A 21,337-nucleotide genomic window follows, 5' to 3' on the forward strand; every position below is an offset into this window, starting at 1 on the left:
TTTGAATTCAATTATTGCTTGCGTCTTCTTGGGATTATGAGATAAGGATATGATTTTTTTAGAAGCCAAGACCAGTGAAAAAGGTGACCTGGTGCTCTTATCTAGTCCAGACCTGATTAAATGAAAAGTAAAGGAAAGGGGTTTAACAGGGTGGGGATTGATCCTGAAAGAAAAGATAGGTATGTCCCCTAGAGTAAGAAAGCTTAAAGAAGCAGTAGCTCAATCACTGAACCTTGCAGTTTTATGACTAATGAATTCTGCACAGGTAAAGTGGGATTAAGTGGTTTATGGATATTACAGCGTCACTTGAAAAAGCAGCAACCCTTCCTTTTAACTTGGTGGAAGAGAGACCAAAATAGTGCTATAGAGATGAGAGAGAAGTCACCTTGTGTCAGAGAAGAAAAGAATTGATAGTTGACAAGAGTGTGGAGTCATTTAACGAATAGTTCAGTAAACATGATCCACCCCAAGTATAAGAACATTTACTCTAAGTGGGGACAGCTAAGTAACATAAAGCTTTGTTTTTTTCCTTTGAGCAAATTCTAATGGAATAGGCAACCTAATGTCTTGTCTTTGCTGATACCTGAAGAAAACAAGAAAGAAAAGAGAGGGAAAATGTGGAACTTGGGAAGAAAGTTTATCGGTCAAGAAGCTAATTCCAAAGCTTGGCAGTAGATGGAACAAAACAAACGCAGAATTGTGCAATCGAAGGATTACTATTTCTACAGAAAATATGTGAAGAGGTTGCTGAAAAGGAGGATGATTTCTCCCTGTGAACACAGAGAGAGAGAGAGAGAGAGAGTGGTTGTGTGTCAGAATGCAGTAATATTAGTGAAGGATTGGTTAAAATGGGTCAGGTATGTGAAGAAACTGTCTTGAAGGTAATGGATTTGACTTGAAGTTATAGGATCCCCAGTCAAATTAGCACTTAACCTTTATAGTAGATGATGAAAGGATGATAGGAGGATTAATGTAAAAAAAAGGGAAGAGGGCTGGGGGATGAATGTGTTGAAATATGGAAGGCTGAAATAGCAATATGTAGATTGTGGAAAAGTTTAGGCTGAAGAAAGTCAGATAGAATGTGAAGAGAGTAGGTGAAAGAACAGATCCCTGAGGAACTCCAGTGGTGAAGTGAAATGGAACAGGTGTTCGGTCAACAGTAAAAAATATTCAATGATAGGATAAATATTACAAAAGATCAGTAATACAGGAAAGGTCACCTAAAGGAAGCGATACTGATAAACCAGTTGACAACCACAGTAGGGCCACAGTAGATGAATTAGAGTGATCATCCTTTTGTAGGGATCAGCTAGATCAAAGCTTGGTTCTGGGAGGAGGGATAAATGCAGGCTTTTAGAGATAGGCAGAAAAAAAAAAAAACACAGGAGCCACTTCATTTGCAACTCCTCTAGGAAATTGGCAGGATGACAATCTAAGCTAGATACCTTGTCAATCCTTAAAGATACAAGACCCCTACAGATCTTATAAATAAAGACTTTCATTCAGGACAGGATTAGATGGTAGTGTAGATGAATCAGGGTTACTAAAATCTGTTAGAAGAATTAGCTAAAAATTGAACTTGAATTTCCTTTTCATTAGTAAAAATGTAGATCCATCAGGATTGGAGAGAGGGAAAAAGTTAGTCTTGCTGAAGCTGATACATTTATTATAAAAAGCAGATTTTTTTTTTTTTAGATAGCGGAACGACCAATGGTGCCTGGTTTATTTTTAGTATAGTAGAAGAGAAATTCTTCCTTTGAATTAGTTGTACAGTACAGTGATCCTTAGCAGACAAAAGACTCATGAAGAGCAAAGGGAGGAGAGGCTAGGAACGACCTGAGTACTTGTGCTTTAATCAAATGGGTGAGAAGAAAAATTATAGCAGAAGAAGGGATAGATGCCTTAGGCAGCTGAGGTTAAACCTCCCCAACATTCAGGAACACAAGGTCAGTGGTTCGGCTACCAGAGCAACAGTCCACACATTGAAAGTAGAGGGTAAGGGTGCTTGTGTAAGCATGTAAACTCTTTTATAAAGTTGCAAAGCTAATGATGCCAAAGCTGAAGATGACTAATAAAGATGGCATATAAAGAATACAATACTTTCTAGATATCGATTTGATAGTTTGAACTATTTAATCTTCAAGGCAAAAATGAAGAAGCCCAGGTAACATAGATGTCATTAGAAGGGAGAACTTGTTGGATATCATGAAACATAACTGATGAACTTTATAAACAAATCATACAGGAAAGTGTTACTGTGAATTCTTTATTTCCCCAGTTGGCTCTTGAACATATTTTGTACTTTTCTTTTTATTGGTAGATTGTGTGCAGTTTTTTGCTGGAAATTACATGATCAGGAAACATCCTTTATATGTTAATTGTTTTATGTTAGATGTTGTGATTTACTAAGGTTGAGGCTCTCAACTTGTGTATTACAGTTAAAGCTGTATAGTAACTTTTGTAAGATTTGTTTTGTCTCAAAATTATAGGAATTTATTTGATATTGTAAGCATTTTTTATCTTCCCACCCATTGTCATCTCGAAAACAGTGTGGTGTATAAAAGTTATTCATCTCTGGAACAGCTGTACTTTAGTAAAGCAAACCAAAATATTATTGTAAGGACTTTTGGTTGTATTGCTTACTTATGTCACCACCCAAACTTCTACAGGCTGGAAGAGATAAAAGTGTCAAGACACTTCAAGACTATGGAAGTTCCGCTCTGGCTAGCATGGGCTCCTCTGCCCCCTGCAGACTTCATCAGTGCCCTTACTGCTCTTATGTCTCGGACAGGAAGAATAATTTAATTGTCCACATCCGTACTCATACAGGGGAGAAACCTTATCAGTGTCCATATTGTCCATCTCGGTTTATACAGAAAGTCACTTTAGACAACCATATTCGCACTCATACAGGAGAAAGACCTTTCATTTGCTCCATTTGCAACCAGTCGTTTACTCGAAGTTATCTGTTGAAGAGCCACATGGTGTCAGCCCATCAAGATAGTGCTCAGTTGTCAGAGTCCGAATCCGGCTGAATGTGTTAAGATCTTGTTTGGGATTACTGTATTGTGTCCACGTAAGTGACATACTCTGATTGGTGTTGCGCATATATAATTTTTACGAGTGATTTTTATTAGTTTTGTGAATTTTGTTCTTCAAGACTTCATTATATTGGTGTCTATAAATTTTAGTAGTCGTGGTGTAATGTTTCAGTATTGCTTAATTTTGGTGTATTAATTTTTTTGAATTTTTTTTGTCAAAGTACTTTATGAATTTGAGAATTTAAATCTGTCATCGTATGGGCTTTGTTGTGAAAGTTTGATTTGTGGTTTTAAACAATTTTTCATTTTAAATACTGCATCCAAATTTTTCAATGAATAGATTGTTAGGGCATCGAAGTGCTCTCTCACTACTCAGCCATTTTTATTGATTGTCATAGTTTTGGAAGATCATTAAAGTAAGTATTAGTTTTGTAATAGATTTGTTTGAATAGATTAACTTTTATCCTGAAAGCTTTACTTCTAATAAAAGTATGGATAACAGCATTTAGATTGAAGTACCTAGCAAAATTAAAGTTGGAATGAGTTAATGTATTTTGAAACCCTTTACTTAATAATTGTTTTATATATATTTTTTTTTTGTTCCTTGAGGGGATTTTTGCTACGCAGTAAATTTTTTCACGTTACATTTTGCTAGTTTTATGTAAGAGTTTCAGTATTTTGTTTTAAAGTTTTATTGGAAGATTTACCTGGAGATGAGAAATAATACTCTTTTTGAGTAGTAGAGTGGCTAGTATGTCACATTGAGTAGGCAACATGTACTGTCTATAATAAAACTTTAATTTTTTTTTGGGGGGGGGTGTCTGTAAACAAATTTACACACAAACTAGGAACTGTTGGGCAAGGAAGAGCACATCTGGAAGTGAATTATGAAATACTTAGGAAATAAGATAGTAGTCTGCAAAGAATACTGCAGTAGTCTGCAGGGAATACTGTTGGAGTACCAGGAAATAAGATAGTAGTCTGCAAAGAATACTGCAGTAGTCTGCAGGGAATACTGTCGGAGTACCAGGAAATAAGATAGTAGTCTGCAAAGAATACTGCAGTAGTCTGCAGGGAATACTGTCGGAGTACCATTTTAAGTTCAGCAGTATAATTGCTTAGATACTTTAGCACCCGAATAGATATCATTTTTTGCTTGCAGTTTAACTGAAAGTTAAAGTAGGTACCTCGATAGGAAAAATGGAATGGTATGACTACTCAGTGTCAAATGTGGTAAGAGATCAAAAGCTAGTAGAGTGCGGGAGAGGGGACACTCACTCTGTGATTAATAGGCTTTTATGAAGAAACAAGTTTTGTGTAACAGAAGTGCTGTTTCCATCATCACAACCCCATTAATGATAAATTGCCTGAATAGCCGTATAATTGCAGGATAATGGAGAATTGAATACAAAAAAGGTCAGAAATCAAGCTCCTGTAATTCCAGCTGGGAATGCAATGGGCAAGCTAAACATTCGTGTGTATCCAGGAAACATATGAGCCTGAGTATTTGACTGAGAACTTATGAGCAGCATGAGGCATGAAGAAGTGTACCCAAGATAGCCATGCCTCATCAGAATGCCAGCGAAAGGAGGATGCAAAAAAATTTTGTTGGTGAAGTTGCACGTTCTCATCCGTTGGTAGCACAACCTGCTACAAAGTCATGAAGGAGAGCAGAATTCCCAAGTTTGCTGCAGATCATATGTGGTATATATAGTACTGAAGAGTCCCTTCTTTGTGGAATCCTTCATCTAGACTCCAGGAAACTTTCCTGCAGTTTTTCATGTATCATATATGATAGGACAGAGAATAATGCCCCACCAGAGAGAGAGTTATAGGCAGGGGAGGGATAGCAAAAGGAGTGACTGCTTAGTGCAGAGCACAAGAAGGTAAAGGGCAAAGGAGAATAACATCAAGTAGAGATGATTCACGTAGAGTTTCATAGAGAGGCTGTATCTGGCTTTTCAGAACTAAGGCCAAATTCCAGCTGAATGCAGGAGTATTCCTTGACTATACCTACTGACAAACTAGGCCCACTTTTCCAATTGAAGGTTAGTCATTGAAATCTTGCATGGTGTCACGATTGCATGTCTGAAAAGTTTCTTTCTCTTTCTCTGAGTCCTTGTTAGATAACCCCCACTTATAAATAATGAAAATTGAACAGTTCCAACCAGTCGTGGAACTTGTGAAAGCAGCTATTTAAGAAGTATTTTCTGAATGGAAGGACCCTTGTCCAGAAAGTTGGTGAACCACCCTTGTTTGGAACATAGAGCAGTGGTCATGCTGATGCTCAGCACCAGGCAACTTCACTATGACCTGCTGAAACAGGCCTAAAGGGGAAAGGCATAGACGCCCAACTTCTCCAACAGCTGTATTTCTCATCTGTCAGCTGGGTAGTGATAGGGAGAAAGATAAACTGGCAGTTGTGTTTCGTTGGCAAGGTGAATTGATCAAAGAATGGGTTCCCCAAAATTGCCTAAAAGCCATGTGAATGTTGATGTTCATTGGTTACTCCAATGGAATGACTTAAAATTATTTGCTTAAGGCATCTGCTAGGCTGTTAGAATAAACACAGACACAAGATTTACATATCGTTTGTATGCCCACATGAAGATTTCTATGGCTAGTAAGCTCAGGGACTCTGGATATAGCCTTGGTTCTCCAAGTAAGTTGTGGTGGTCATAATGTCAGACATGGCTATAATTCTCTGTCCTTCCAATGATGTCATAAATGCTTAGAGACTTTTGAATAAGGAGTTGACATGAAAAAGCTGTTCCATGTGAGACCAAGAACCCTTTGCCCTAAGTTTAAGGAGAATGGAACCCTGGACCTGAGGAAATTCAGTACAGGCAGTCCCCGGTTTACGACGGTTCCGGCTTACGACGTTCCGAGGTTACGACGCCTTTCAAATATATTCATCAGAAATTATTTCCCGCCACGATGCATGTTCGGGTTACGACGCGTCGTACGCCGATCCGACGGAAGAAATATGGCCCCAAAACGGCAGAATAATCATAATTTGAAGGTTTTTTTGATGTAAAACTCAATAATAATGCAGTTTACATCGTTTTCAATGCACCCAGAGCATTAAAAGTAAGGTTTTCTTATGATTTTTTACGATTTTCGACGATTTTCCGGCTTACGACGATTTTCGGGTTACAACGCGGCGCAAGAACAGAACCCCCGTCGTAAACCGGGGACCCCCTGTATTTCCAGATGTGGAGGAACCAGCAGAATTCTCTGCTGCTGATGGTCTTTGTGCTGTCACCACCACAGGTCTGGCAAGCACTGCTGAGCTGAAGCTGGAGGGAACAAATCCTAAAGTGATTGAGGGGCACCAGCTTCTCGAGGGACACCAGATCCCAATTATAACCTGCTAAGATTTAGTTACTAGGTGGGGATATCTGCAAAACTATTAAATATTTATCACCAGTCTGAATCCTGTCCTTGGAAGGTTGAATGTGTTCCCTCTTGAGTCTCCGTTACCATCCCTAAGTAATTTGCCTCCAGTTATTGGTTGTCCCAAAGATCAAAATAAAGCCATCAGAGGTGCTCGAGTTTTTGTGAAAACATTTGGTACCATTGAGGACATCAAATATATAAACTTTCCCCTTGTGCAGATTTAGATATTTAAAAAAAACCTCTCTTCTTATCAATCTCATTGCAGACGCTATCATTCCTATTCCAGAAGAGATCAAACAAAGAAACTTGTTTAGTTGATGATTTTTTTATCCTCATCCTTGATTGTTTCATGCTATCATTGACCTGACATCATTGATAGTCTGACACTTCATACTGCTGCGTGGCTTGAGAGTCAAAAGGACTAGTTAGGTGACAGAGAAGGGCTTATCTCCAGAAAGGGAGGGCAGTACCCTTCACGAAGGACATCAGTGGTCCAAGCTTTGGCTACCATACCTTTTCAAGTACTGTACAGTAGTGAATTCCAGTGTTCTGAAAACAAGCCCCCACCTGAGGATACAGCATCTGATAGGGAAGAAGAATTTATCCTGAGCTTTTCTCCTTCTCGAGATTTGGTTGATGTTCAGCTCCCTCGTCAGGGATGAAAAGGCAAACATGATTCTTCATTTGAAATGGACTCTGGAGCACACGGTGAGTTTAAATATGAACTTATAGCTTCGGAGGTAGATGATGGCTGATGTTGTGGTGTGAGGGTTTTTGGAGTTGGCCAACATAAGGCTTTGGATGGTTGGGAGACTTATTAGCTAAAGCAGACCTAGAGGTGGATTTGAAACCTAAAGAAAGCTGCCCATTGACGATAGCTGCCTTGAGGGCAGTGGAAGTCAGTTTCTCACCAAACTCTCTAACCAGGGATTTTAGAAAAAGAGAATTGTTAGCACCAAACACTGAGGTAATGCCCAGTGAGTAATCAAATATGTTTACAAACTAACAACTGCAAACAATAGTATGAAGTAGGACACTGCACCAACAGTCTCAAGGATCAGTCCAACTCTATCAGGTAACAACAAACCCCCCCCCTCAAAGATCTCCAAGTGACAAACTGGACTTGATACAGCTGTACCTTTAAGATGACCCACCAATCACATTGAAACATATCAGGAGATCTTTAAAGGCAGTGAATATCCCTCTTTCAGTGGCACGAAGTTTATTAGACGGTACATTATGTTCTTGATTTGGAAGATAGAGGTCCTGCCCAAAGAATTGGTCACCTGGCCATTGGACTGTCCTCCAAAGAAGTAAGTCCTTCCCTGTGAAACCTGTAGTCGAGTCTATTCTTGCTGGAAGCAGAGATGGCCTGACACAAAGAGGCTGGTAAGTCCTTGGTAATGACATCTGTTGCTAAGAAAGGGTGACAAGCTTGGACAAGTGCCTGTTGTTTTTGTAACATTTTAGAACATATGAGTTGTCAGAACTGCAATTTGTGCCTTGACTTTGTTTTCTAAGTAAAATACCCTCGAGGGTAATGGAGAAAGACTGCCATGGCACCTACGTGCGGATGACCCTCCATTACCTTACAACAACAGGTGGAGGATACGTGTGAGGTTGAGGCAGCAAAACTGAAGGCAAAGCAAATGACAAGGCACAGATGGAATATCCCTTATACAAGTCCAAAGGTGCTTGGGCATTCATTGCACATGCTGGGTGAATGAGTGTAATTCCTGTTAACAAGAGAGCCATCATATGCAGTTGTGGAAATAATACAAGAAGGAAGGCATGCTTGCAGCTTCCTCTTTCCAGCAGGATGGTGTGTCTTTGACTAAAGAATTGCTTTCCTTAACAGACAGCACTAGAGGAAGGCATTGATAAATGTTCAGAAATGGCAGAGTCCAAAGAAACCTATGGAAGACTTTGGGGTTCTGCGGTTGTGACTTGTTTTGGGCAAAGCAGAATTACTGATCCACTTATTAGTCACAGCACATCTCACATGTAGGGTGAGGGGAACAATGCTGGCCATGGCACATGAACACAGAAGATAAGGAAAGTACTCTGATGTATGAGTTTGAACATGTTTTAGGTCAGAAGCAAAAAACAAAAATACTCTATTGAGTGTGTGCCAATGAATACTCATTTAAGTATTCATTGGCATTTGCTCAATAAAGCAAAGTTCATTAATACAAAAAAAAAATTATGACTCGGTGTAAAAACTACATCTCACAAAAATTCAAAATTAACAAAGTTAGTCCATATTATGGAAAGGGTTACTCAAGAAGTAACCCCCACTACAAAAAATAACTTAAATTTAAAACTCTACTGTGAATCCAAACTGAGCATTGCAACCACTACCTATGAAAACCTACATGAAAATAAGAGCTGCAAAAAATTGCATCACAAATCTTGACAAGACCAGCCATGGAAAATCGAAAATTGATTGAAGTGAGAGTAAAGTGTGTGTGTGTGTGTGTGTGTAGATGTATACAGTATACTGTATACATTTTTATCACATACAACATGACTGTTGTATTCACAAACATGAAGGTACAAATGTCATTCAACACCCAATTTGCTCTACTTCAGAAATTTCACCAAAGGGGAATTATGATCGATATACAGTTCAGTACCTGGGTGATACAAGTACCTGACAGTATCGATTGATGACTTTCAGTAACGGTAACCACTACCTTCACCGAAAATCACAGAACTATGCTGTTGGCATTCAGATTTCCCAGATACCAAATAATTTTTCAGTTATAATTCCCCTTCACTGAAGTTCCTGAAGTAAAGTGAATTGGACATTAAACAACATTTGTAGCTTCTTGTTTATGACTACAGTGTATAGATATAGTAAATTGGTTATGTATGTAAATTTTATGTTACAGTATATTAAAAGACTAAAATTTCAAGAATTAAATGGTAAGGTATAACAGATATTTGGCAAAAACACTTGTATTCTAGGTAAATATTTATAGTAAAATAAACATTACAGAAAATGGGATTCTTAGCTGAGGAAACTGGCGAGTGTGATGGTTTAAGTATGATGGAGTAGTTGACCAGGGTGTGTTAGGTATGCCTAGATGAGTGAGAGGTTTCAAATGAACAGGAGAGGAGAATAACTGTCATTTGTATAATGGTAAAAATATGGATCATGAATGTAGTGTGGAGTAGGTGGTTTTTTCATGTGATAAAGTGCTGATGAGGATAGTACAGTGAATTGAAATAACAGAGGTAAGTGAGATTTTGGAAGTCTTTCCTAAAGGAATAATTTGAGAGTAAAGGTGAGTGAAAGTAAGGAAATGAGGGTAAATGGAAATTAGGAATATGGAGCAATAAATGCTAACTTTTTCAGTAGCAAAGCCTTCGCAAGTCATGTCTGTCTCAGGGACAGAGCTGTGATGGGTCTTATTTTATGTTGTTTGCTGTCTACGAAGTATTTGCTTTTAAGATTGTATTCATTATGGTCTCACCCTAAAGCAGAATGCTTGTTTTTATTGTGGTATGCTCCAAAGAAGCAAAATGTAAAAGCAAAAGTTTAAAATGTTGAGTTAGAAATTGGCTACTGTACTTTGATATGTCAAAGCATCACATTAATTCTCTGTATGGCTGTTGGATGACCCACCAGAGCTTTATGAGTGATCCAAAGGGTGGAAAAAATGGTAGCAGTAGATTTGTATACTGTAGGTATTTTGGTTTAAGTATTTTGGATTATGGTAGGATGAGAGAATAGGCAGGTCACGGAATAGGTGAAGCTAGTGATGTAATGGGTGTGTGCAAAGGTTTGGAAAAAACTCCAGTGTCTACGGATGTCAAGGTTGCAATGTATAAAGGCATCGTTGAGGCAAAACTACTTTATGGAAGTGAATTGTGTATTTTAAATGAAAATCAAAGAAAATAGGTGAAAAATGTAGGAATGGATTGCTTACACAGAATATTACATTGGGTGAGAAAATGTGGAGGTATGTTGGTGTAATAAAAAGATTAGCTGGAAGTGATAGATCAGAGTGGTTTTGAGGGGGTTTAGTATTGGAAAGAATGGCGGATGGTTTTGGGGGGGTGGGGGAACAAAATAAGATACAATTCCGCAGTTTGTAAGATGAAGGTGGAAAGGAAGATTTGGGTAGTGTTGGGTAGGTAGCATGATAGAGGTACAGTAAAGGCAGTTCTCGGTTAACGGTGATCCGGTTTTACAGCGCCTGTCTAGCGATGGAAATCGGCAATTTTCGGCACCGAAAATCACCGATTTCTGCTTTTCGGCACCGATAATTGGGTATTGGTGCCAATACATACCTAACAGAGGCGTCAGTAACCGAAAATCACACTTTTCGGTGCCGATAAGCCCCAAAATTCACTGAAAAGGCGTGAAAATCGTCGATTTTCGGCTATCATCACACCCTCAGAATGGAACCCCTCCGATAACCAAGGACTGCTTGTATAAGAAATAAAGGTCCTCATCATCTAGGAGGCAAGAGAGTGAGTAAAAGAGGGGGTGAATGGCACTGTGTGTGTGGTTATTCTACATGTTGCAAATAGCACTATGTGTAACTATAAATTTGCTGATGTTAAGGAAGTTTTCTGCACAGTAGTTTCATCCACATTTTAATTGTCAAAGTGTGACAGTACAGGTAATTGTTTTGTATTATCTTGGGAGCCACATCGTTATGGGAAAAGGCTTAATTACAAAGAAATGTGTTAGTGTGTATAGCATCAGTCAACTGGGATGAAGCATATTGTGTCGCACATTCTCTGTGCATTGTTAAACACTTCAGCCAAAAGAGTTTCCTTAACACTGTTAGTGACGGCCACTGTACGTAAACAAAAAGGGCACTGTTGGGTCCTTGCTAAAGAGTGAAGATTTAAGAGTACCACCACCATTTACATGACAAGTTTTACTTGAAAACTTGTTGATAGGAATTGATTTTGACCATCTCCGTCATGGTAGCTTGAGTACAGTATAAGTTTGTAACGTGTTGAATTGCCAGTAGAAAATATCAGTCATAAGATGAATTTTGCCCAAAAATATTTCCGGGGCAAAAAGATTTAAATAATCCAAAGAGATATAGTGGTTCATTTCAGCAACAAAAATAGGTAATAAATACATGAAAAAAAACCCCTAAGATCAATACTGTTGAACTCAAGTTGTCCCTTTATAATAACCACTGAAATGCTGGAAGTACAAAAAATCAGTATTTCTCTCTGATCAGAAAACCTGAGTAAGACAGGATGGTATAGATTATAGTGAATAACTCAAAATTTTTCTTGTCCACATAAAAACATAAGAAAGTGATAGAGAGTTATTAATTCCCTAAAAGAAATGAGTCACACGTGAGGACTTATAGTACTCGTGTATTTCATAAAGTTACATGTATAGCGGTTCATCAGAGGCTTACTAGTACTACTGAAGAGGCAACTTTAAAAATGAAAAAATGAAAATGGATACTGTAAATCATTTTAGTGTTGTGATCACTTAGTCTAACTCTGTTCCATAAATGAAGCTATAGTATTTGTGAAGAAGTTTCAAGATTGGTTGGTTTTAAAATTAGTTTAGTTGTCAGCCATTTGATCGAGTTTGGTTACTACTAAGGAAGTGTGCCAGTAGGATTTTTCTTGAGTTTTCAAGAAATTCAACATGTTTATGTGCTGTGGGAATTTGTAAATGCTCTCTACAAAATTGATTAAAGCCAAAGTATTGCTGTTTTTCTCTCTCTCTCTGTTCCCCAGGTGCAAACATGAGGGATGAGAGTGCCAATCAGTTTTTATACCCTTTTACTCTTTATAATAATAATACGAGCTTGTTGGTGCATGCTGCACATGCTGGAACCCAGGGCTGCTGTTTCCCCTACCCTCCCAATCCCCTACCTACCCCACCCACACCCGGGACAGGCAAACAGGTTTGCAAGAGGAGGATGGATGTCTCTCCTACCTACCCCGCCCCCACCTTGGGCGGACAAACTGGTTTGCAGGGGTGGGTGGCTGTGTTATGTCTCCCCTGCTGTCACCTGGGGAAAGACAAACAAGATCTATCCTCTTGGATTTTATTATTATAGATTTTAAGAAAATATATATTGATTACAGTTCATTTTAGAACTGGCAACTTTTATCATCCTAATTTGTGTGATCAGGTGAAATTAATTTACACAGTTCTTTGAAAATAAAGTAACAAACTGTATAAAACCCTTTGTCACAGTCTTAAAGAATTTGTTTCCCCCATCAACTTTGATGACAGTTGACTCACACCTTTTATGATAGTATCATAAACAGTGAACATAAATATATTCTAAGAGAGTTTGGCATTTTTACCTTCAGTTCTCTAAGCATAACCATTTCAACTAAGAGATGATCTGAGGATTGTGATATCCTTAACACCCAACCTTCCCAATACAGTTGAAACCTGCACGTTTATTCGAGAAGGATTTTTAAGATTATGCAGAATTTTGTATTTTTTTTATATAAAAAGTGGTGCATCATTAATTGGGTATGCGTAGAAGCAGAGAATACGACAGAATGGGGATAGAAGTATTGAAAAAGTGAAGAGAAAGAAGGAAAACGTTATATCATTCTTAGCTTGAGGTATCACTGTCTGTCACTGTTAGCAATACACATTGCTATCACAAATACTACCACTGTCATTGCCACCATCACAGGTTCAACAGACATTCTTGATTAGTTCTTGATGAAAATCGTAAGGAATTACAATTGTAAAACACACAACTGATAAAGATCTCCAACCAGTAGCAACATGGGTTTATTTAAGGGTGATGTGTGACATCTTTGATGATTGGTCTTTAATCAGAATTTAGAATCAGGCATTGAAATTGAAACTTTGTATCTTGACTTTGCTAAGGCATGAAGTCAATCATTTCTTACCTAAGGCATGAAGTCGATCATTTCTTACTACATGTATAAGAACCCTTACGTCCGTAACTATTGGTTAAAAATAGAGGAGTGTTGACTGATGTGCATGGCCTCATTTCTTCCTTTATTTTGGATTCAGTGACTGCACAGAGTATATCTCAACCTAGTGAGATCTCTAGCAAAAGTGATCAGTCATCAGGAACAACCACACCCGACTTGGTGTGAAACACAATGACGAACACATATTCTTTAATCTCAAATGTGAGGCAAAATTAAAAACATGAAAAAAACACAAAATCACATACGGATAATTCTTGAATAAGATTTTTAATCGAAATAGACAAAAAAATCAATGTACATATTAAAAATAAATGTTATGCTGTTATTTGGCAAATTGTCAACAGTTTGGCGTTGTGACCTCCCGATGCAGATGTTGTGACTAAGCATATTCTCCATAAACATCCCAAGATTAGTATTGTACCTCTCACTGCATCTTTATGTTTCTTCGGTACTTAATAATGTAATGATATCGTAAAAGCATTACCAGTGTTATTATTGTTATTATGGTTATTTTAGTTTCATATGTATTAATAGTTATTTTATTACTGTACTTGTATGCAAAATCTAAAAAATTAGCATAAATTAGATTGGTTTGAAAAATAGTCTTTCTCTCTTTATTATAATGATGATAACAACTGGCAAAGCTCGTTTATATCTTTTACTGTATTTGCTTATGATTTTCATGTCTCAGTCATATCAGACTTTCAGTGAAATTGGGAAGTTTCAGAAAGAGATTGCAGTTTATTCCTGGTCAAAGAGAAATATTGGACTTTTAATTTAATGGGTAGCAAATATGAATGCAGATGTTTGTTTAAAAAAAAAAAAAAAGACAAATGTTGCTCACTAACTTGATCCAAACAAACATTGCTATGGTAAAGCTGCAGTATGAAGTCTGTAGAGCCGTCATTTCTGATTGCTTAACAGGTCAGTTCATTAAACAAAATTATAGCAAACTTTAGTAAACAGTTTCCTTTGAATTTGAGAACATTTTGAGAAGAGGTTCTGTTAATATACTTGAAAAGGCTCTGAGAATATTTTGGAAAGAGATTTTACATAGTATCATCGTGGATAATTCATATTTTTTACATTCATTGCAATTTTGATTACTCAGAAATTTTGGTGGTATGAGTAGGTTGACAAAGGTCAAATTGATTGTACAGTTTGGGGATAGTGTATTTTGAATGGAAACTAGATCTTTAATTTAACTTCATCCTTACTTTATATGCCATATTGAAATTTATCTCTTGTTAAAATCTTTGGGCAAGCCCTGTGAGGTGGAACTATACATCAGTGACCTGGTTAAGATAGTTTTAACTAGTGTGCCTGTGAAATTTTCAATGTAAGACAGTACTGTACCATATATTTTATAGGTGTGTCTTTTAGATTGTGACTGCAAGGCAATGCTTTTGATTGGCATGGAGAAGTAAATTAAGTAGTAGATTTATATAATGGTCATCAGTATGCAAAAATATTACATACTTTACTCGTGGATTTTGTGTAAATCTTTTACTTGTTGGATGCAATGGGTAAAGCAAAGAAAATTCTAGTTTAAGCAGATTAACTTAGTAGCTGTATTGGTTAATTTTGACACCACCCGAACTTCTACAGGCTGCAACAGAAGAGGGTGACAAGACATCTCAAGGCTGTGGAAGGTCATCTCTGTTTGCTGCTAAAGCTGGCATTGTCACCTCTGCCTCTTCTAAACTTCATCAGTGCCCTTACTGCTCCTATGCCTCTGCAAGGAAGGACAATTTGATAGTTCACATCCGAACTCACACAGGAGAGAAACCGTACCAGTGTCCCTATTGCCCGTCTCGATTTGTTCAGAAAGGCACCTTGAGCAACCACATACGTACTCACACGGGTGAAAGACCGTTTGTTTGCTCCGTTTGCTGTCAGGCGTTTGCTCGTAACAGTCACCTGAAAGTTCATATGTTAGTTCACCAAGATAGTTTAACAATGTCTGAATCTTTCTGAAGATATTTGAACTTGGTTATTATTTATTATCATATGGGAATTAATTCAAGTCTCGTGGTTATTATTTATTACCATTTGGGAATTAATTCAAGTGTCATCTTGACCAAGTGTGATTTAACTCACCATTTGGGCATTAATTCAAGTCTCGTCTTGAACAAGTTTGATGTAACGCTCAAAGTATCAGTTTTAAAAGGATTAAATTCCTGCCAACGTCTGTCCCGTGAAGGATAAGCAGTGCATTTGTTCAGGCATAGTTTCATAGTTTCACAGTTTTATTAACAGTAAAGTATCAGATATGCATGTAAATAAAATTTTATGAGTCATTACTTGAATCCTAGACTTTCTAGTGTGGGTATTACATATTTAAGTGGTTTGTGTTTAGCATTCCTTTGCCAGCCACCTGAACTAAATGTTTTCTGTTTATGGTCACAAAGTGACATTTATGTTAAAGCTAATTGAATAAGGGTTGTTATTTAAATGATGAATGTGAATTTCAGTTTTTTCGTATTACTGTTTCAGTCTGAACTGGAAGCATTAGAGGTGAAATTTTAAAATAAAAAATGGGAAAACCATGTCTGCCAAAGTCAGTAATTGATCAGTAATTCATCACCAGTTAGGTTGTTTTGTTTTGGCAGACATATAAATAATGTATGTGTACTCGTATTTTCCTTTATTCCATTACCACAAACGATATTTGTTTATTATCTGTGATATTGAAAGAACTTCATTTTATTACTAAGAAAAATAATGCTGTATATAAATATTAAACCATTGATTTGTCTTTTTTCTTTCCAATTTTGTGTTGGAGATTCCACAAAAAACACTGTAATATTGACTTAGGGGAAAATATCGTGTCAGTCAGCAGAAATGGGAACTGTTGTCTAACTCCATGAAAGCAAACTCTGATTAACAACTGTGAGTGGTGGCAATGTTCTGTTTGTTTAGTATCATACCTATTTTGTCTTTGAACACATTACAGTATTTACTGAAATGGCTAGTTATTGGAGCCTTCAGGCTAGGAAGGAAAGTATACACTATCATATATTGGCCAAGCAAAATCTATGTAAGAATATAGATGCCACAAATTTCAGGACTGATTGGTAACCTGTTTCTCATTTGACTGCTTCATACTGTATCACTAATAATTTTAAAGAACATATGAGAAAGTACAATGATATAAAAACAAAATTAACAACAATAAACTTTTGCTAAAAACTTAATACCTGTATAATTTATAACGATTTTTAATGTCATTTTAAAAGTGCAATCCACGTCCCTCCATAAATGTCATTGGGGAATTAAGGTTACCCAGGCTGGTGGGGTGGGTTGGCTACTATAATTAAACACACGTTGATTTCCTATTTACGATTCTCACTCAGTTCGAAAAGTTTGACTTGTAAAAGTGAGCTACATGCTGTTGTTTAGTTGCAATCCCTTCCACAGGATTGTGGCATCCTAATTAACAGAAACAATGTTACACTGAAATCTTTAAAGAAATCAAACTTAGTTTGACCCAAGAATATTTGGTAAGTAGTCCACAGGACATAGTCTGGTTGCATAAAGCGCAGGTCAGCACTAACAGTAGAATGTATTCTGTATGATCATCCAAATTTGAAGAAATATTGAATATCAGGACTTGACAACAAATCCCTTAAGGAAATTTTGTCAGTCCTCAACATAGTCAGTACAGTACAGTAAACACCCCGTATTTACAGTCTCACGATTCGCAGACTCACCTATTCGCGGATTTCTCTATGGAACATATATACGCATTATTCGCTGAAAATTCGCCCATTCACGGTATTTTTCACTGAGAAATATTCACTAATTACTGTATTTTCATCTCGTTTTCATGACTAAATGCACTTTTTGTGATAAAACTATTAAAATACTCGGGTAATGCTCAAGATACGATATTTCACCCTATGATAATTTGATTTTGCAATGTGGTAAGCAATTAATACCGATACGACAATATTTATAAAATATTTTTAAATTTTGCGCGGGCTCAGGCAGCAGCACACAGTCAATAGACCAACTTCTTTTCCGCAAACTTTTTATCCCATTTTCTAGTTAAAAAAGCAAAAGAGAATGATAAAAGCATTGTTAGTAACGTTATACTCTTGTAAATGCGTACAGCCATGAACAACAAACCGAGAAACTGTTGTTTTGATTATCGCTGAATTGGATAACAGCACTTTTGCTTGCATTTCAACCATTGTATGGTAATACACAATTACTGTAGGTTATAGTACAAATTGACGTTAATTAAAATAGGACTGATATATTTTACATTATACTCTTATTCGGTATGGATTAAAGATCGGCAAGGAAATATCCTGCTAAATTTAAGCTGCAAGTTGTGGCTGAAGCTGAGAAAACAATGTTCAAGCTGCTACTAACTATAAATTATTGTGCAATGGCAGCTTGGATGAAACTCAACCATAATTAAAATTGGAGAGAAAGTATTTTAATCAAAACTACTGGGCATGAAAGAACACATTACAGTACTGCTATTTTTACACAAATAAACAATAATTACGTAAGCTCTTATTGATGAAATCAAGTGAAAATAGAGAACAGAATCTTGATTTTTTAACGCCCTCAAACGGCTATCGTCGTGATCGTCTTCTGTTAACGAAACAAATAGCTAAATTAATTTCCCAACGAGACATATTTGTTATATTTCGACTTAAAAATGCAAAAACACTTCGTTTATTGAAAAATAACCTTGCCCCATATAAATAAAGCATCTAGAGATTCATTTACGCTAACTAGAAGCAAGAAAAGGGCTCTGAACTGAGTTAAATGCAGGGAAATAAACACCGCCTAAACATTTCCAAACCAAAACTTTGATCGCTATGATCACAATTTGTAATACAAAAGCATTATAAGAATATATACAATATTATTGGATACAGTGAATTAAGGCATAACATTTTAAAAGATTCATGGAAATGATGCATATTTGTTATGTTGATGTTTGTATATATGATATGTGAATATAGAGTACAGTATAATGTAGGCTACGCTACTGTATACCGGCAGTCCCCGGTTAACGGAGGGCTCGGTTAACAGCGATCCGGTTATATGGGGCTTTTCTAGCGACGAAAATCGGCAATTTTTGGCGCCAAAAATTGCCGATTTCCGCTTATCAGAGCCGATAATTGGGTATTGGCGCCGATACATACCTAACAGAGACGCCGATAACCTCCGAAAATCGCCGATTTTCGGTTAGCGGCGATTTTCGGTTATCATCACACCCTCAGAAACAGAACCCCGCTGATAAACCGGCAACTGCCTGTATGCCTACGATATACCATAACGTAGGCTAAGTTAATTCTTGTTTGGTATTCAATTTCTCTTTGTACTGAATTATCATAAGTCACTCTGCATGAACCTCCAGAATTAGCCGATATTAATAATCACCATACCGTGTATGTAAAGTATATTTTATAGTGTAGGCTAGGCTACCACATACATATGTATACATGGTACCGAATACCCTAGTGTAGGCTAGGTTATATTTGAGATACGTTTTGGTATTTCTTATGTTTTGGTAACACTGCTTACACCCATAAACCTTCAGAAAGGGTTATGGAGGGTGGGCGAAGCCAGGAGAAGAGTCCAAGGTGGGGCGGGGAGGTTGGATGGCTTGGCACTGGAGGAGCAGGGCCAGTAAGACTGTAAAGGAGCTCAGGGGCAGTAAGAGTGTAAAGGAACTCTCTCTGAGAAGGAGTCGTTTTGATAGGTGGGTGGAGCTGGGGAGCAGCTTCCTTAGCCAGGGTGTTGGATGGAGATGAAGTGTTGGAGGGATGAAGAGATGAAGAGGGCTAGGTAGATGTATGATTTGCTAGAGCTTGTTTTGTTTGTTTTTATGTTTGATTTTTCCACATTGTATTAAAGGATATGTGCAGTACTTTAGTGTAACAAAGCAAAAAAAAAAGAAGAGATACTGAAACAACAACTGCTGATGTATAGCTTACATTGAAGCCTCTACAGTAAGAAAAACACATTCCTTCACTTTTTTATTTATATTTTACATTATTCTCATTGATATTTTTACTGTAATTTCTCATTTTTTATTTTTACAACCCAAAAGATAAATACAATCGTGTGTAGGTTACATATACAGTAAACCCCCCGTATTTGCATTCTCACGATTCACGGACTCACGCATTTGCAGGTTGCTCTGTGGAACATGTCGACCCATTATTCGCGGAAAATTCGCCCATTCACAGTATTTTTTACTGAGAAATATTCACTACAGGCAGTCCCCGGTTATCGGCAGCCTCGGTTACTGGTGATCCGGTTTTACGGCACTTGTCTAGCGACGACAATAACCAGATTTTCGTCGCTGATAACCGGTTATCGGCGCTGATCGCCTCTTATTACGGCGCTGATAACCGGTTATTGGCGCCACTAACCAGTTATCGGCGCCACTAACTGGGGATCGATTTTTGGTTGTCGTCACACCGTCGGGAACGGAACCCTGCCTATAACCGGGGACTGCCTGTAGTTACTGTATTTTCATATTTTCATGAATAAATGCACATTTTGTGATAAAACTATTAAAATACTCAGGGATAAGCATTTTTAGATGGTTTTTCTTGTGTTTAAACTATCAAAATGGGCAGTTCTAAGTGTTTTTAGAGGGGTTTTAAGTATTCGCGGATTTTAGCTATTCGCAGGGGTCTGAGGTACGCATCCCCTGCGAATACGGAGGTTCACTGTATACAGTAAACCCCCCGTATTCACGTTCTTGTGATTCGTGGACTCACGCATTCGCGGGTTTCTCTGTGGAACATATCTACCCATTATTCACGGAAAATTCGCCCATTCGCGGTATTTTTCACTGAGAAATATTCACTAATTACTGTATTTTCATATAATTTTCATGAATAAATGCACTCTTTGTGATGAACTTGCTGGAGCTAGTTTTGTGTTGTGTATTTATGCTTGATTTTTCCACATAATATTAAAGGGTACGTACGGTACAATAGTGTAACAAAACAAAAGAATACTGTAGATACAGTATAGAGAGAGAACAACTGAGGTATCACTTACATTGAGGCATACAAAACACATACGCACACCTTCACTTTTTTTTAATATTTCATGCTATTCTTATTTACATTTTGACTGTATTTTCTCATATTTTAGTTTCACAACCCAAAAATGCAATTGTGTGTGCAGGGTACGTACGTTTGCAAAGACTCATTTGCTGGTTGGTGGGACTGTACCAAGCTTCAGTTATAAATAGCACAAAAATGTTGCCAACACCTACAAATGCACATTTTAAATATTTTTATGGTAATTAGAGATGAAATGTCAACAGTAATGAAATATTCTCTTTTTATAGTGTGTGCTAATCATACTTAGAGTCAACTAAACTTGTAATGAATACTGTACAGTAAATCTAGCAAAGCAAAAGAGAAAAATGGCACTAAGAAACACACACAAGAATGCTCACACTTTGTAGAGACAATGATGTCAACATCAGTGAAATGCCATATGTAAATATAAACACATACACAGGCGTACAAGTAAAGATTATTATGAGGTGAAATGAAAAACCATCAATTCCAATAAAACAGAAAAATACCAACTACTTTACAGTAGCGTTTTTAAAATTTGCTCTGGACAATGATGTCATTAAGAAATGCCATATGTACTAAGGATGTAAACACGTGGTTTTTTTATACAACAGTTTCTATGATAAGGCAAAATGAGTAAAACAAATGAAATTTGTTACGGTAATGTAACAAAGTAAGAGAGAGAGAGAGAGAGAGAGAGAGAGAGAGAGAGAGAGAGAGAGAGAGAGAGAGAGAGAGAGAGACTCTCTCTTGTAGTGTGCATTCCTTAAAATTTTGTCCTCTAAATATGATTTCATTGTAGTATGTAGTGTATCGTGCAAGTTGCATTTTCAGTAGCCCAGATAAAATTAGGATAACCTTTTCCTCAGTAAATCCATCTTTTTAAATGAATGAAAATAA

General features: G+C 37.2%; 1 protein-coding gene and 1 long non-coding RNA gene across 20 annotated transcripts in view; one reads left to right on the forward strand and one right to left on the reverse strand.

Moving 5' to 3' along the window:
* Positions 1-21,337, forward strand: part of LOC136844589 (zinc finger and BTB domain-containing protein 7A-like) — a 174,229-nt gene that overhangs the window by 26,205 nt on the left and 126,687 nt on the right. The window contains exon 6 of one of the 19 annotated variants that reach the window (XM_067113872.1): positions 14,973-16,114. The exons of 17 other annotated variants lie outside the window; for them this stretch is intronic. In XM_067113872.1, coding sequence (XP_066969973.1) covers positions 14,973-15,341 — 369 coding nt within the window. In that variant the 3' untranslated portion in view covers positions 15,342-16,114. Of the gene's footprint in view, positions 1-2,669; positions 3,543-14,972; positions 16,115-21,337 lie in introns of those variants that run through there. One more of the 19 variants, XM_067113874.1, reaches the window with a different exon arrangement.
* LOC136844592 (uncharacterized) lies at positions 13,616-20,604 on the reverse strand. The gene is made up of 2 exons (XR_010854932.1): positions 20,547-20,604; positions 13,616-15,099 (listed from the first exon to the last, which is right to left on the reverse strand). It is a non-coding gene; the product is annotated as an uncharacterized lncRNA (long non-coding RNA).

The sequence above is a fragment of the Macrobrachium rosenbergii genome, chromosome 13 (assembly GCF_040412425.1).
Source record: "Macrobrachium rosenbergii isolate ZJJX-2024 chromosome 13, ASM4041242v1, whole genome shotgun sequence".
Classification (NCBI taxonomy): Eukaryota; Metazoa; Arthropoda; class Malacostraca; order Decapoda; family Palaemonidae; genus Macrobrachium; species Macrobrachium rosenbergii.